The sequence below is a fragment of the Hippocampus zosterae genome, chromosome 20 (assembly GCF_025434085.1).
Source record: "Hippocampus zosterae strain Florida chromosome 20, ASM2543408v3, whole genome shotgun sequence".
Classification (NCBI taxonomy): Eukaryota; Metazoa; Chordata; class Actinopteri; order Syngnathiformes; family Syngnathidae; genus Hippocampus; species Hippocampus zosterae.
In genome coordinates, this window is record NC_067470.1 from 4,026,831 (window position 1) to 4,041,213 (window position 14,383).

Here is a 14,383-nt window from a genome sequence, read left to right on the forward strand (position 1 = left end):
AAGTCTGTGATGGTAAATGATGTAAGGGTGTGACAAAGACGATGACAACATTCAGAGCCTTCGAGAAAGGTGTAGACTCCCAAGTGTTCATGGCCATTGGTTAGCTCTAATAACTGCACGTAGTCATTTAGAAGCGGGCAGGCACAGTCAAGAAGTCTGTGGTTCCAAACTTGGATCAGGCTTTTCTGTGTGGAGTTTTCAGATTGGCCCGTTGCCTGTTTGTGGTTTTTTTTTTCCCCTCCAGGTACTCCTGATTCCTTTCCAGTTCCCAAAACATGCGTGCGAGTTTAATTGAAAACTAAGCTGATCACGCTGCAGTAATTATTCTATAGATACAAAAAACAGAATTAGTCTATCAGAAAAAATAAACCTTACTGGGGGGGACTTCACTTCACCAGTCTCATTCAATGGCTCCATTGGAATGAATAACCTCCGTCTTGGATAGAATGACAAAACACAGCCTATAATAAATGCGCCCAATCTTAAACTCCCCTCCATCAGTTTCCAAGGTCGAGGACTTGCTATTCCACAGATTTTTTTTTTTTTTCCTTTTTTGGGAGCAAGGGTGAAATCCTGAATTACTATTTTAATCCAATGGTGCACCACTAGATGGCGGCACACCATCTTAACACCGTATCTTTGACGAATGGAGAAGAACAAAAAAGATGCATCTCAGTACATGGGGTGTATTGCAATATACAGTATTGTACACTTATACTGTATATTGCGGATTTCACTTATTGTGGGAGTGGCCTAGAACGTACGTACATCGTGGGGTGGGGGGGGGTATTAGTGAATCATTAACAATTTGTAACATGAATGAACCTTTAGGCAAAAGCAATAGTAAGACTTTGTAATACACCAAAATTAAAAAAATTTTAAAAAGGTGCCCCCAGATCCTTTATTCCTGTCGGCCCGTGAAAAAAAAGTCATCTGGAAATGTAATGTCAACATATTTTATCTTCTCCTTGTAGTTCCTGTGCATGCCAAAGGGTCCAACGCATGTATTCGAACTTCTATGATCATGACCCTGGATTTGCGGTGTGCAACCCAAGAGGCCGAGGCTCCTTTAGCCTCCTCACAAGCGGTTCGTTGACAACGTTGGAGCCATTCACAACCCCTTGGTACCAGGGGACGATTATCTGGCCCTCTGTTTCAACGCTCGGTTTGGGCTCCGTGTACCCTCGCGTCATCTCCCCTCTCTCTCTGGCCTCCGTGTGGGTTACTCCGGTATCTGTGGCGCCTGATGTGGGGATCGGTCCCTCCCGATTTAGGGATGCGCTCGCCTGCTGCACTCTGGGACTGGTGCCGAGTGCCAGCTCAAGGTGGGTTGTGTGGGGTCTCCCCAGCGGTCTAGGTTTTGGGCAAGCCATGGCTGCTCCCTCCCTTTGCGGTCAACTGGCTGGACTGGACTGGCCTGCAACAAGGGGCACTAACTAACCAGACTCAACAGAAGAAAAAAAAAGTATTAAACAGAAAGCGCAAAGTCTCAACCTGTAAAAAAGATACCTGGACACGAGAAGCGTTTTAATCACATTTTCATTTATTGTTTAATTGTCACGTCACTAATTAACAGGTAGTCACAATAAACACTTTTTTTCCAAACCAGAAAAAAAAGAAAAGGAAAAAAATAAAGCGACACAAGACCGAGGTTCTGTCAATGACATGAAGTACGTCTACCGAACACATCCGATTGTTTTGTCAGCATGCTCTGCAGGTTTACGACAACTATTTAGGAGCATTAAGGTCTACACTTGTTTTGTCTGCTCGGAGTGCTACAAAGGGAGATGAAGCTCCACAGCGCTCGCGCAAGATGACGCAGCAGCCTTTGTTACAAAAGCCAAACCTACACAGCTGTCGTGAGTCTGTTTGAACCATCCGCTGATTTCAAATTGGAACCCGACACGGTCAACCATATCAGTCACAAGTAGGTTATGGTCATTTACTTTTGCCTACATTTGTTTTGAGACTATTTTCAAACATGAGAGCAGACCAGCTGTGAGGCTGCAGGAACACACTGATAAATACAAAAAAAAAAAAGAAATATCGTTCAATATGTCTGAGACATTCTTTCACTTCAAGGGCCCCTTTCAAATGAAAAAGGCGAACGTTTGAGAACAGTAATTTTCGCCGGATTATTTGTTCAATGCGACGATAAAGCATCCTATCCGTTTCGAAACCAAGGTACGACTTGACCGCTTGAACCTGCTGTTGGTGTTGTCCGTTTCTTTTTGTTCTGAGAGCGCATCAGCAATAAAATACCTATGTACATCTGTGTGCAGTCTCACACGAGCAAAATCAAAAACGTCCATCCGAATGAACGACACAAAAAGTGGGCTACAGGCAAAGAAGGCTAAAACATGGCCCAAAATTTTCAAAAAATAAAATAAATACGCCATAATGCGAAATTCTCACAAATTTTACTTGTTCAAATGGAACGTCAGAATGTGTGTAAATGTGTTGACTATGAATGAGAAATATCCGCATATCATCAAGAGAAGAACACGTTAAGTTCTTGGATCGTGTTTTTGGTAGACAGAGCCCACGTTGATTATTAGCCCACTATTATATATTACGGTGCAATGGTTGTGCCGAGCGTTAAAGCGAAAATTCCCTTTTAAATTCCAATGTCAAGTTTCTTCGGGGGGAAAAAAAACGGATATATTTATTTTTGTTGAAAAAGACTATAGTTGCACAATGCCATGGACTATGAACCACCAATCCAAAAGGATTCACTTTTTGCTTTTTCTTTGGTGACGGCAAAGGGAAAAAAAAATGTGACAGCCATAAATCCAAATGTCACACATTCCCATTTTGCAGCAAATAAGTCATGTTGGAGCACACGTTCGGTACTTTACATTATTAACAGTGGTTAACTTCACTCGTGTAACAATTAAGATCATTACAATGAAATGCTAATGTATCAATAACAGGTAAAAACCTTCACTTATTAACTTCTGCGGAACAAACGTATATTAAATCAGAGCAAAAGTCGAGTTGGACCTCAACATGTGCACCGTTAAGGTGACAAAATGACATTGCCTTTTATTCCTGTTAATAAACCTGCCAGACACTCGGAGCTCGCTACCCATGTTTGACGGATGCATTTAAGAACTTTTTTCTGCCCCCCCCCAAGCGGAAAAAAAAAAAAGATTAAATACATCAGATGACATGAATATTGTTCAAATGCTACGATTACAACTTCTCTAAGGACTTGTTCATTTGGAGGAGAGCAAAACCCGGTAGCAAAACCAATAAACACACAAAAAAAACAACAACTCTGAATTAAGAGCTAATAAGTATGGCGCCACTTGTTTGAAATCTCCCAATTTGCCTGCGTTAGTACAATGTAATCCTGGAGCTAAAAATGTCAAACCAAAAATGATCTGAAACGACTTCCTCTTCCTGTCACTCATTTTGCAAAAAAAAAAAAAAAAAATAGTTTTGAAGTCTTAATGCATTTAAAGTCCTGGATTCAAATGAAATCACGTTTCCTCCACATTCAGGTCACTTCCCGGATTACTGCAACAATCATGAAAGGGGTACGCACTTCCACATTAACTAAAAACCCTCAAACTACCTAGAAATACATCCAGAAACCACACACACACACATGCACGCCTTTCCATCGAACCACATTCCTTTGCTCACTTTCCTTTTGATGCCATCGACATTTCACCCACCTTCACTTTGTGCCTCGGAAGCATTGTTACCCCTGCGCCACGTTCAGTCCCCGCTACACTTGACTGTGTCCAAGTACATTTTGCTCATCCACGTATCATCGCACCGGAAGCAACGGAGTTTTACGACAACTTTCCATAATGCGGCCGAGTACACCCTTGCCACTGACGTTGGTGGGCGGGGCAGTGTCGTACGAAGCATTACAGTGGAACGACGCATTTTTGCAACTCCCTTTGTTTAGCGCCATCTTGCCACAAACGAGACACTTTGAAGTGCGTTGAGGAGCTTCAGTCAGACAAAACTGTTCCTTGGTCAACATCTAATGGGTTCTGGAGTTTGATAATTAAAAAATAAACAAAAAAGCTAATTGAGCACGATGCAGACTGCAAAAAAAAAATAAAAAAAAATTGAGTGCGCTCCCAGTGGAAAAAAAAAGCTGTTCCAGGATCCTGTCCGACTAATGTTGCATTTATGTCAAGAAACTTAAAAAAACCCAAATAAATAAAGGCTAAAATTGAAACAGTAAGAAGGAACCAATGCGATTAGAAAGGACTCCCATCAAAAGCTACTTTTTAGGATTGCCACTCAAAACACGATCACAAAGAGAGTTAGACAGTCTAAAATTGTTTTTGGTGTGTGTGTACGTCAACCACTTTAGGTTTCTAAGCGAGAGTGAAGCGCTGACGGAAATGAACCGAGTATTATTGTTACACTTAAGCAGAGATAGGACAGTGTCGGTTATTGAGGGAACGAGGTTATGTTCATGACGGGGGCTGACCGTCCCAGTTGGGAATTCATTCTTGGAGGCAAGGTGAAGCAAAGTCCAAGCGACCGTCCAACAGATCTTTGGAGAGGAGGTTGAGGTGGGCAAGATTGCTTTTTAAAGGGGGGGTCTGCTGTCATCAGAAGGAGCAGGTGATGATGTCGGCGCCGTGGTCCGTGCGACAGCGAGCCTTCTCGCGGAAGTTGAGCTTGAAAAACTCAATCTGCGGCAGAAATGTTGGAAAGAAACAGGAGGAGGACGGGGGGTGGGGGGGGTTAGACGGGAAAGAAAGGAGGCGATGAGATGAGGGGTGGGGGCAGAGCGACAGCAGAATTAAATGCCTGCAAGATAAGAAATCAAAAGATATCGGAGTGATCAGCTGTGCGAGACTGCCACCAGGTAGCACAGAACAAAGACATACGCTGACAGTGGACGTACACCTCACGAGTGAGCACACGTGCCCAAAAACGGGGGCCCCCCAAGCACCCACTTTTCGCGTTACACCGCACCACACCTCGGTCGGCAACGACCTTACAAAGTGCAATCGGACTTACTCGTCTCTGGGATGTGGGAAACCAGGGCCTGGGGCTCCTGGGGACCCCCGGTATCACAGAGAGCCGCCTCCTTCAGCCCATTCTCGTGGGCAGCGGGGCCCCCCACCTGCCCAGACTCTGGGCCAAGGCCAAGGGCGAGGGATGGTGTCCCAACACCCTCACCTGTCTCCTGGGGCCCCTCAGCCTAGAAACACACAACAGGGTCGGACAATTAAATGGAGATGGCACAACCTGGCTCCAAATCGAATATCACTGCAGTTGAAAAAAGTAAAAAAAAAAAAAAAAGATTTCAGAATGGAGGAAGTGTTGGAGATATAACAACAATCATGGAAAAATAATCCAGGTAGACGTTGACCTCTTTTGGAAAAAAAAATAATAATAAAAAGAGATCTGGAGCCAGACTACAGGGGTGAAGGATGGGCAAAAACTGTGAAAACGAAATAAAAAGAAGAGGATAACAAACAGAGAATTTTCAAATGCCTCGAGAATGGGATGGCAGAAACGAATCTCAAAATCTACGCACACTACAGGTGGGAAAAGGTGCAAAATGATTCCTTGCAAATAAATGGAGCATGTTTCTGAGATTGCGAGAGATTGGCTCCTTATTTTATTGTATTTATTTATTTTTTTTTTACACGCACACAACAATGGAATTCAAAAGATGTCTGAAAATAGGCAAAAAAATGTCTATTCTTAGCTGCTCGTTTGTCTTTCAGTCTGCATGAAGGCGCAAGGACGTGACTCCATGATAAATAGCGTGAGAAAAAATACATGAGCGTGCGGCGATCATAAAGCACAGATGAAGGCTGAGAGGGGCAGGTGACACCACAGGTCCAAGATAACCCAACGCTCCACAGGAAAAGGGGATTTTGTAACTCGATTGCGTGATTTTTTTGGGGGGTGTGTGGGGTGGGGGGTGAATGCCATTCAACTCTTTGTCGAACAGCGAGTATGTAAAAAAAAAAAGTAATGGGGCACTTGCGTACTCACTTTGACGCTTCCACCACCAGGCGAGTGGCTCACGTTGTCCATGGAACTCACTTTGGACTGAGCCTTTTCCCTAAAGTTGACTTTATGCGACTCAATCTTCACGACGCCGCCACCTGCAGCACACGCGCATAAAACCACTGCGGATGAGTCCCGAATAACGTCCATTTTGCAAAAAATCTAGCGAGCACCCAACAAAGCTTAAACGCGGAACATTTCCAGCCACGAATGAACTTGCTCTTCTCATCTCACCGGGCTTGTGCTTGATGTTGTCCTTGGAGCCGCACTTTGACGTCACCTTACTTAAATCGACCTTCTTGTTGAGAATCTGCACCTGTGAAATATTACCCAGGCCCTTTTAATTGTCATCATTTCAAATATAAACGGGTTTTTAACATGCGCGCACACACACAATCCTTGTTGGCAGATGCGTCGTCTTCAAACCTGCACCGGACACATTCTCGACAAAGCAGCGAGAGGACAACGTGGCGTCAGGAAAACAGAATTTTTTTGGGGTGTATCTGACTTGGCTTTCGTGAGATAGTCAACGTAGGACGGGATGGGGAAATGCAGGAATAAATTAGGGAAGCAAGCGGAAGGGACGGACGGGGTGTGTCTTGCTTGCATATTTAGTTTTAGACTATGCTCTTCAGCGACCAAGAGCTGTAATGGAAAGGCTTCAAAGGTGCTCGTGGTGGACATGATCGCTTTCGTGTCCTGACACACTCCATCAGAGCGTCTTTTCAGTATTTCATCACCTGTAAACTCCGGCAGTGGGCCGGTCTGTACTTACATTCCCTCCGCCAGGAACGTGCTTCATATTGTCCTTGGAGCCCAAGCGTGCGCCCACGTGACTGAAGTCCAGTTTTTGGGAGACTATCTGAACCTAAACGGAGCCGGCGCAGCAGCCGGAGATGGACAGGGGGAGGAGCGGCAGCCGGCGGGTGGAGGTGATTCGAGAGAGGAGGAAAGAGGACAGAGGAGCAAAGAGGAAAGAATAAGTCACCGTCAAAGATTTGGTTAGCCAGGAAAAGCGCGGGCGGATGCGGCGAGGTTCACTTGGGCAAAAGTGATCGTTTGATTGACACGACGGGATGCTTTGCCTTGCAGTGGCCGTCACACTGTGAAAGGAAGGTTTCATTTCTCGCTCTCATAGGGATGAAGACGTAAACACGATGCACTCTCTTGCTTATGACTCGCATAAAGGAATTCATATCACACAGTCCCTGAAATACGGGCCAAAGTAATCTGAAGATTTGTGGTTTTTTTCCTTCAATTTGTGTTGGCAGAGGTCATGAATTCTATTTAGTGTCGTTATCGCAACATGATAACCCCTCCTCACGTGCAAAAAAATTTGCTATTATTGAAAATCTTTTTGCATGAATTAGTATTAGTATTAGTAGAATTTCTCCTTTCTTATTTCTACATACATTCTTGCTGCTGGAGGCTGTAAATTTCCCCAGTGTGGGACGAATAAAGGATATCTTATCTTATCTTATCTTATATGTTAATAAAATAGTCAATTACGTACGTAAGTTAACTTTTGGTTACATGCATGCACCATTCCGTGAATGCTATTATTCATACCGCTCTAACAAGATTGATCTTTCCTCTAACCTACTGCCCCATGAAGAAAAAAAAAATACATATATATATATATATATATATATATATATATATATAAAAATTGCATGTATTACATAGTTTGTATATTTCGAGGGAAGTTGAATGCGCACAATTTAGTTGATGTGACACACTTCTGTTGCTTCAACTCGCAAAAAGAATTCAAATAAGTGAACAGAGAGAAAACAACAAGGTGGGCAAAGAAAGAGAATGCAAACGATCTGGAACGGGAGGAATATGAAGGCAGTCAGAGCAGAGGAGGGAGGGAAAAAAGGGCGACGGGGAGGATGGCGAAGGAACTCACTTTCACCGGGCTTTTTTCTTTGGAGGCGGGGACCCTGCCCTTAGAGGCAGCTGACACCTGGGGAGACAGGCCCACCCCGGGTCAGCGACAGACGGGAAGAGGCGCGGTGGCGGACGAGGACCGCATGTGAGCATCGCATTGAGTGGACCCTCACTGGCGCGCTCTTCCGACGGCTAATTTTTCTAATTATAGAGTTATCATATTATTCACGTGGAACTGAGACGAAAATAGGATGGCCCGTTTTTAGAAAACTAACGTGTGTGCGCTCCCACCAAGCCGTCACGATGGGAGAAGCAATAATGAGAGTGGTGGAAAAAATGGACAGAATGCGATCAGCGTTTTCCATCACCACCCATATTAAAGTTTACATGACGCCAAAATTTGCCCAAATTAACTCATTCATTACCAGCCAGTTCTGGACCAGGTATGAAAAGACGTTTAAAAACATCTTTGGGAGTGAATGAGTTAATTGTACCTTTTTCTTCACCTTTCTATAATCGGAAATTCATCACTACTATAACGATGCTGAGTTTGGAAAACAGGCGCGATGGAAGGAAAGTGGAACATGCGGGGGTGGGGGGGGGGGGATTGGGGTTGAGCAGGAGATGTCAAATTAATAGGATTGAAGGTGTCAAAAAAAACAGGACAAAAACAAATTCGGGAGGGAAAGGACTTCGTTGGACTACTGTTGGTAATTAACAAGTAATAATAAGGTTATTACTTTTTTTGTGGACAGGCAGATTGGGACATCCATTAAGATTACGCATTTGATTAAAAATAAGTCATTTGAGGTATTATCGACACACTGTCGCACGGTCGAGAAGCCTTTGGTGTCAGTAAGCATGACGGAGTTTGGAATTTGCAGTCCACGGCGTGCACCGAACCAACCTTCCCACCCCCCGGCTGGTGCTTGATGTTGTCCGTAGAGCCAATCTTCGAGCGGGCGTTGTGGATATCGGGGGCCGTGGCCGTGCCGGGACGAGCCGTGGTCCTCGCCGTCGTGGTTGTTGTCGTGGAGAAGGTGGCCCTGGGAGCACGAGGAACCGTGGGCTTCTTGTCTGTCACCGCACCAGCGGTGGTGGAAGATGAGCTTGTTTTCGGGGCGGCGGCGCGGGTGCGAGAGGCAGTGGTTGTCGTGGAAACGGAGCTGCGCATCGCGGTGGTGGTGGTGCTCCTGGGTTTGCTAGAATCAGCTACTAAGGTGAGATCAGCAAGGGGAAAAATGTTACCATTAAAAATAAAGAAATCACTTATTTGGATTTTTCCGGTATGTGCATTTTATTTTGGGGAGACTGCGCCTACTTTCTGTGCAAATCACATCAGGTTAGTCGTTGACTTTCATTTCCTCACCTTAAAAAGTTTGGAAATGATTTATCAGTGGATAACAGCCACAGCTGGCTTTTAAACAGCGGCATATACTTTTTTTTCCCCAGCCACCGTACTCTAACCGGCAACGGAACGTGGAGGCAGTGCAGCATTCGACTCACTTCTAATGTATTCATCCTCCTCTATTTTGTAGCGCGGCAGCTTTTTTTTTTTTTCTTTTGGAGTGCTGAGATATGCAGAGCGCTGCGCTCCTGACAATCTCTCCCGGGAGCCGCGCGCATATCTCCAGCTCCTCCTAAAGATGTGTTCAAGGAAAGAAATCCTCCCCTTGCTTCCACATTCAAGTGCGATTTGCCTGAGTGTAAGTACCGTGGCAGATTAAACAGCCCCGGGCTGTATCGTCACTGCTGTCAACGGCAGCAGGACAGTAATCCCTCGCCTGCAGCGGTGAAGGTTTTCAACTCTTTCACCCGCTTCTCAAAGCTTTGCAGCATTGTCATCGGCGGCCAGTGTGTGTGTCTGTGTGTGTGCGTGTGTGTGTGAGAGAGAGAGAGAGATGTCACACTCGTGACAGCTCATCAGCTGCCGTAATGTAAACTCATCTGTCTGCGGGATGATGAGAAAAGCTTTGTGAAACGGGAGTGACAAACAAAGGGTGACATATGAGCAAAGGGCAAAAGAGCAGAAAGTGCACAGTCACGCTTTTTGCGAGCGGGAACTATTTGCAGCTTTTACAATGTCGAAGCAGAACGATCTGATTTCGAAGTGATCCGTTTTGTGTGTGTGTGTTTTTTTTTTTAACATTACGCAGCAGGGTTGGGCAATGTGAGGAAATGGAAAAGTTGCCAAAAGGCCACGCCAACACGCTAACCTCAATCGTGTACCTTATTATTTTTAATGTATGTATCTAAAGCAAAATATTGCAGTGGTTTAATAATTTGATGATCAGGTTATGTTGTTATATTTTGGTCATAAAAATGAAATTTGGCCTTTTGTTTAAACATTCACGAAAACATGTCGATGTGCATTCAACCAACCCCCAATATTTTGGTGTGCTGACATTATGAGCACCAACCACTAACTCGTGTTAGCATTCTTACTTGGGCACTTAGCAATGTTTAAAAATTAATACTAAGTAAAATCCACTGCTTTGCTTCAGTGTCTCCAAGTCATCAACATTGAAAACTTTTTATAAGCACTGGGCTGTAATTGTGGTGATGTATTGCTCAATGGATCAATTTTGCAATGCTTTGCAGGTTTTTTTTTCAGGTGTCTTATTATGGAGCAATATATTTGAGGACAAAGTGCATCCATACCTGTGGAAGTCTTGAGAGCACCAGGCTTCTTTTCTCCACTCGGTTGGCTGTCCGTCCTCAATCCTAAGAAAATGATTGAGGAAAAGAGTCATACATGCCCGCGCCAGTTATGAAATCCAAACTACGACTATCGATAACCACACCTTATACTAAACAGTAAAGTACCAACTGTCTTTTTTTGATTTGATCAGATTTGTGTCAACTTTCAACATATCTCAGCAGGCTAGGTCAACCACGTCAAATCAGCTCTCTAGAAACATGCTGTCAAGTCACATTAGGATCAAACGATAAGAGTCTGCCTCACCCAGGGGCTTTTTGGTTGCCGTGGCGGTCGCACCGCGGGATGACAACGTTGTGCGTGTCGATGTAGTCGTTTTAGTGGTGGTGGTGGTGGTGGTTCCATTTTTGGAGCCCGCATGACTCGAGGTGGCAGTGCTGGCCTTTGGCACGAGGGGTCGCCTCTCTGTGGGTGTCTGATTGGACATATCGCAGTGGAACAACACATTTGTACTTCAATCACCACCACGGAAAGTGCAGCCGCGGTGACTGTTGCAACACAGTGAACACGATAAATACGGCGCAGTAAAGCCCATTATGTAACTATTGTCTTGATTTCTGAATGAACAAAAAAAAAATAAAAATAATAATCTGGGTCAAACACGCATGTAACATGCAGATTTGGCCCTTGTTGACAATTGCAGATTTCATTCATCCGAATATCCCACAATTCCGTGGATGATGTCACGCTCCACTTACAGCTGAGCCCTCGCCTTACACGCTAGCCACGATGAACCGAGTCACCCTGCACCTGTGGGCATGGCGCTGCTAAAAAAAGCCTGACTGACTATTTATCACCGGGAGTGTCACCGCGTGCTGTAGTTACGGGAGCAACCAGAAGAGGGAGACAAGGGGCGCATTTATGCCCCCCGTATTTTAGCAATACACGTAGAATGACTCATTTTAAAAACAAAGACGAAGAAAGTCAATTCAGAAGGTGCTGTGCAACTTACCAATGAGTTGCATCACATCTTGTAAACTAATTTTGACCTCCAGGGACTTGGGAAGTGCAGACATTTTCATAAATTAACAGTTTTACGACATGTGCGAGCGGTGAAATGTTAGCATCCTGACACATGACCTGATGGGCTTACATACCTGTCAACTTTTTGGAGCGCCAACCTGTATAAACTACCAAAAAAATCCTTATAAAGAGCAAAAAAATCCTTATACCAAAACATTTTATATGTCAAAATAACAGCATAAAAAACCCCAGGAAATTTTCAAAGATATTTATTGTACTGTATATCTCCATAATATAATGTCTAATCATCATTCTACTTAGTTGCATTACTGTGTTCAGAGTCGTACTCCTGGGCAAAAGCAAACGGAACTACCCGTTAGGGGCGGGGGGCAACGGAAATTTTCAGAATCCGTATGATTTGTGCGATACGGCCATATACGTAAGATTCACCACAAAATCCGTATGAACTATGGCTAAACCGTACGAGTTGACAGGTATGGGCTTACCTTGGGTTTAACATCTCGTGCAGCGGCAGTGGCTGAGGATGAAAGGCGGCTGGCAGTATTTGTGGAGGCCCGCTTTGGGACCCCAGCGGCTGCCGATGGTGGCTTGGTTGCCGTTTTTTTATCTAAGGTGGAAGTGGTTGAGTAGGGAGCGGGCCGCTTAGCAGGTGCCGCAGTAGAACCACCACCACCACCACCAGCAGCGGCTGTGACCTGCCGTGTTTTGGACACGGCGCTCGGTTTTGGGACCCCGGCAATGGGCTGATGCGCGTGGCCGAGACAGGATAGACGCAGGCACAAAAAAAAAAAAGAAAGAAAGAAAGAAAAAAAGGATAAAGCAATGGAAATAAAACAAAGGCAAAATCATAACAGCAGAAGCAGCTATTCAATTGCAAATTGGGTGAAATTATGGGATATATAAAATGATAGTTGCTGGACATGTGTGCTGTATTCAGTTGGATTCCGACACGTCGTAGGAACGGAACTCCGAGTACCCCCCCCCCCCACATAATTATTTGACATCTCCATTAAATCTTACCTTCGTCTTCTTGTCTGCACTCGCCAAGTCTTTGCTCGGTGCGGCGCTGCTGCCATTGGTGGAAGGTTTTGCCTTTTTGGCCTTCTCTCCTGCATCTGCTTTCGCAGCCTTTTCCTTCTTGTCGTCCTTTTTCTCCCCCACTTTTTTGTCACTCGGCAATTTCTCCCGCTTCTCTTCCTTCCCGCCGATCTGCTTCGCTGCCTCCGCCGCTTTCTCAGAGGGTTTCTGCGTTTCATCCTCTTTCTCGGCTTTGTGCGTTTGAGTCGAGGGTTTGGTGGCTTTTTCCACATCGGCGGCGGCGGCCGCGTCAGCTTTCTTTTCCGCCTTGTCAGGAGCGGCGTCAAGCTTGACAGGTGTCGGCGGCTGCTCGGGGGTCTTTTCCACTTTGGGTTCGACGCGTTGCTCTTGGCTGCCCTTCGTCTCTGTCTTGTCAGTCGTCTTAGTGACTTTGTTCTCGACACTTTTTACCGCCTCCTCTGCTTTTTTCTCGACTTTGTCTGTCACGGGCGCCTTTTCTACTTTTTCTGCCTTGTCAAACGTCTCCGCCTTGACCAATTTGTCCGCAGCTTTATCAGGCTTGTTTGCTGGATCCGCCTTTTCTATTTTTTGTGGGACTAATAAGTCCACTTTCTGTGGCTCGTTGCCTTTCCGTTTTTCTTCAGGCTCCTCTACTACCTTTGCCTTCACCTTTTCAGACTCCTCCTCTTTGACTTTCACTGCCTCTTTTGCATGAGGAACCTTTTCAGCGTCTTTTTCCTCAGTCACTTTCACGGCTGCTTTCTCTTTCACCTGAAAATCTTTTCCCTCCATTGCCTTTTCAGCCTCTTTTTCCTCCCGCTGGACATTTTCAGCTTCTTTCCACAAATTGAGATCCGTTTGTTTTTCCATCCCGAAATCTTTCTCCACCATGGCTGCTGGCTCACTGATTGCGAAATCAACCTTTACGCTCCTCTGCTCAGCTGGATCAATAAGGTCCACCTTGGGCTTCTCCTCCTTTTCGTTCGACTTGGCAACATGGTCTAAATTTTTACAGAGGGGTGGGAGGGGGGGTGGGAGGGGGAAAGCTCTTTAGCGATTTGTTTAAGCAAAGGCTTCAGCAATCCAATTAAACCATTTCAACTTTTGCGATTGTTTAAACTTACGTGAGGAAAAAAATATATATTACGAATGTGGTCAGGGGAAGTTGACTAAAAATATTCAGCAGATGTAGCACGACACACACAAATGTGTGTTACGTTGACTCACTCAATGAAACATCTGCATCGGCCGACCTCGGGTCGTGATGACGTCACGCGTGCTCGGGCAACATACAGTCGACACGCTTTGACCCACTTATGCTACAAACCCTCACGGGGATAAAACAAAATGCCTTGTTGCTCTAATTGAGATAATTTGGCACATTCATCACCCGGCAGTCATTCGCTATTTCATTGGCAGGTTACGGTTTCTGGTTCCCGTGCTATTTTGGGGAATACTCCATGATCTGGGAAAACACATGAAATTGGATAACATACAGCAGATCTGAATCAGAGGTCTGGCAAAATTGGAGGAAAATTCGATATGTTACAGATGTCCGCTGGAGCAACTGCATTGGAAACCCCTGAGAAATAACTCATCTGGGCGTGCTTCTGTTTTGTGTCTTCCGGTATGGACACTAAATCACAACTTGGAATTAAAACCTGAAGTGTATATCCAGACTTGGGGGTTGGCACACACCGACAGACAACCATTTCACACTCTCATTCACACCGCAACTCACAGTTGACA

At 45.0% G+C, this 14,383-nt stretch overlaps 1 protein-coding gene across 14 annotated transcripts in view; it reads right to left on the reverse strand.

Annotated features, from left to right (window-relative positions):
* Nucleotides 1-4,571: 4,571 nt before the first annotated feature.
* Nucleotides 4,572-14,383, reverse strand: part of LOC127593005 (microtubule-associated protein 4) — a 38,970-nt gene continuing 29,158 nt past the window's right edge. For 7 of the 14 annotated variants that reach the window (XM_052054155.1, XM_052054150.1, XM_052054152.1 and 4 more), the window contains 11 exons: nucleotides 12,617-13,635; nucleotides 12,082-12,339; nucleotides 10,859-11,027; nucleotides 10,555-10,617; nucleotides 8,801-9,108; nucleotides 7,913-7,969; nucleotides 6,779-6,871; nucleotides 6,238-6,319; nucleotides 5,989-6,101; nucleotides 4,999-5,182; nucleotides 4,572-4,785 (listed from right to left, as the gene is read on the reverse strand). In XM_052054155.1, the coding sequence (XP_051910115.1) occupies nucleotides 4,778-4,785; nucleotides 4,999-5,182; nucleotides 5,989-6,101; nucleotides 6,238-6,319; nucleotides 6,779-6,871; nucleotides 7,913-7,969; nucleotides 8,801-9,108; nucleotides 10,555-10,617; nucleotides 10,859-11,027; nucleotides 12,082-12,339; nucleotides 12,617-13,635 (2,354 nt within the window). In that variant the 3' untranslated portion in view covers nucleotides 4,572-4,777. Of the gene's footprint in view, nucleotides 4,786-4,998; nucleotides 5,183-5,988; nucleotides 6,102-6,237; nucleotides 6,649-6,685; nucleotides 6,872-7,912; nucleotides 7,970-8,800; nucleotides 9,109-10,554; nucleotides 10,618-10,858; nucleotides 11,028-12,081; nucleotides 12,340-12,616; nucleotides 13,636-14,383 lie in introns of those variants that run through there. The other 7 variants (XM_052054147.1, XM_052054149.1, XM_052054158.1 and 4 more) reach the window with 7 other exon arrangements.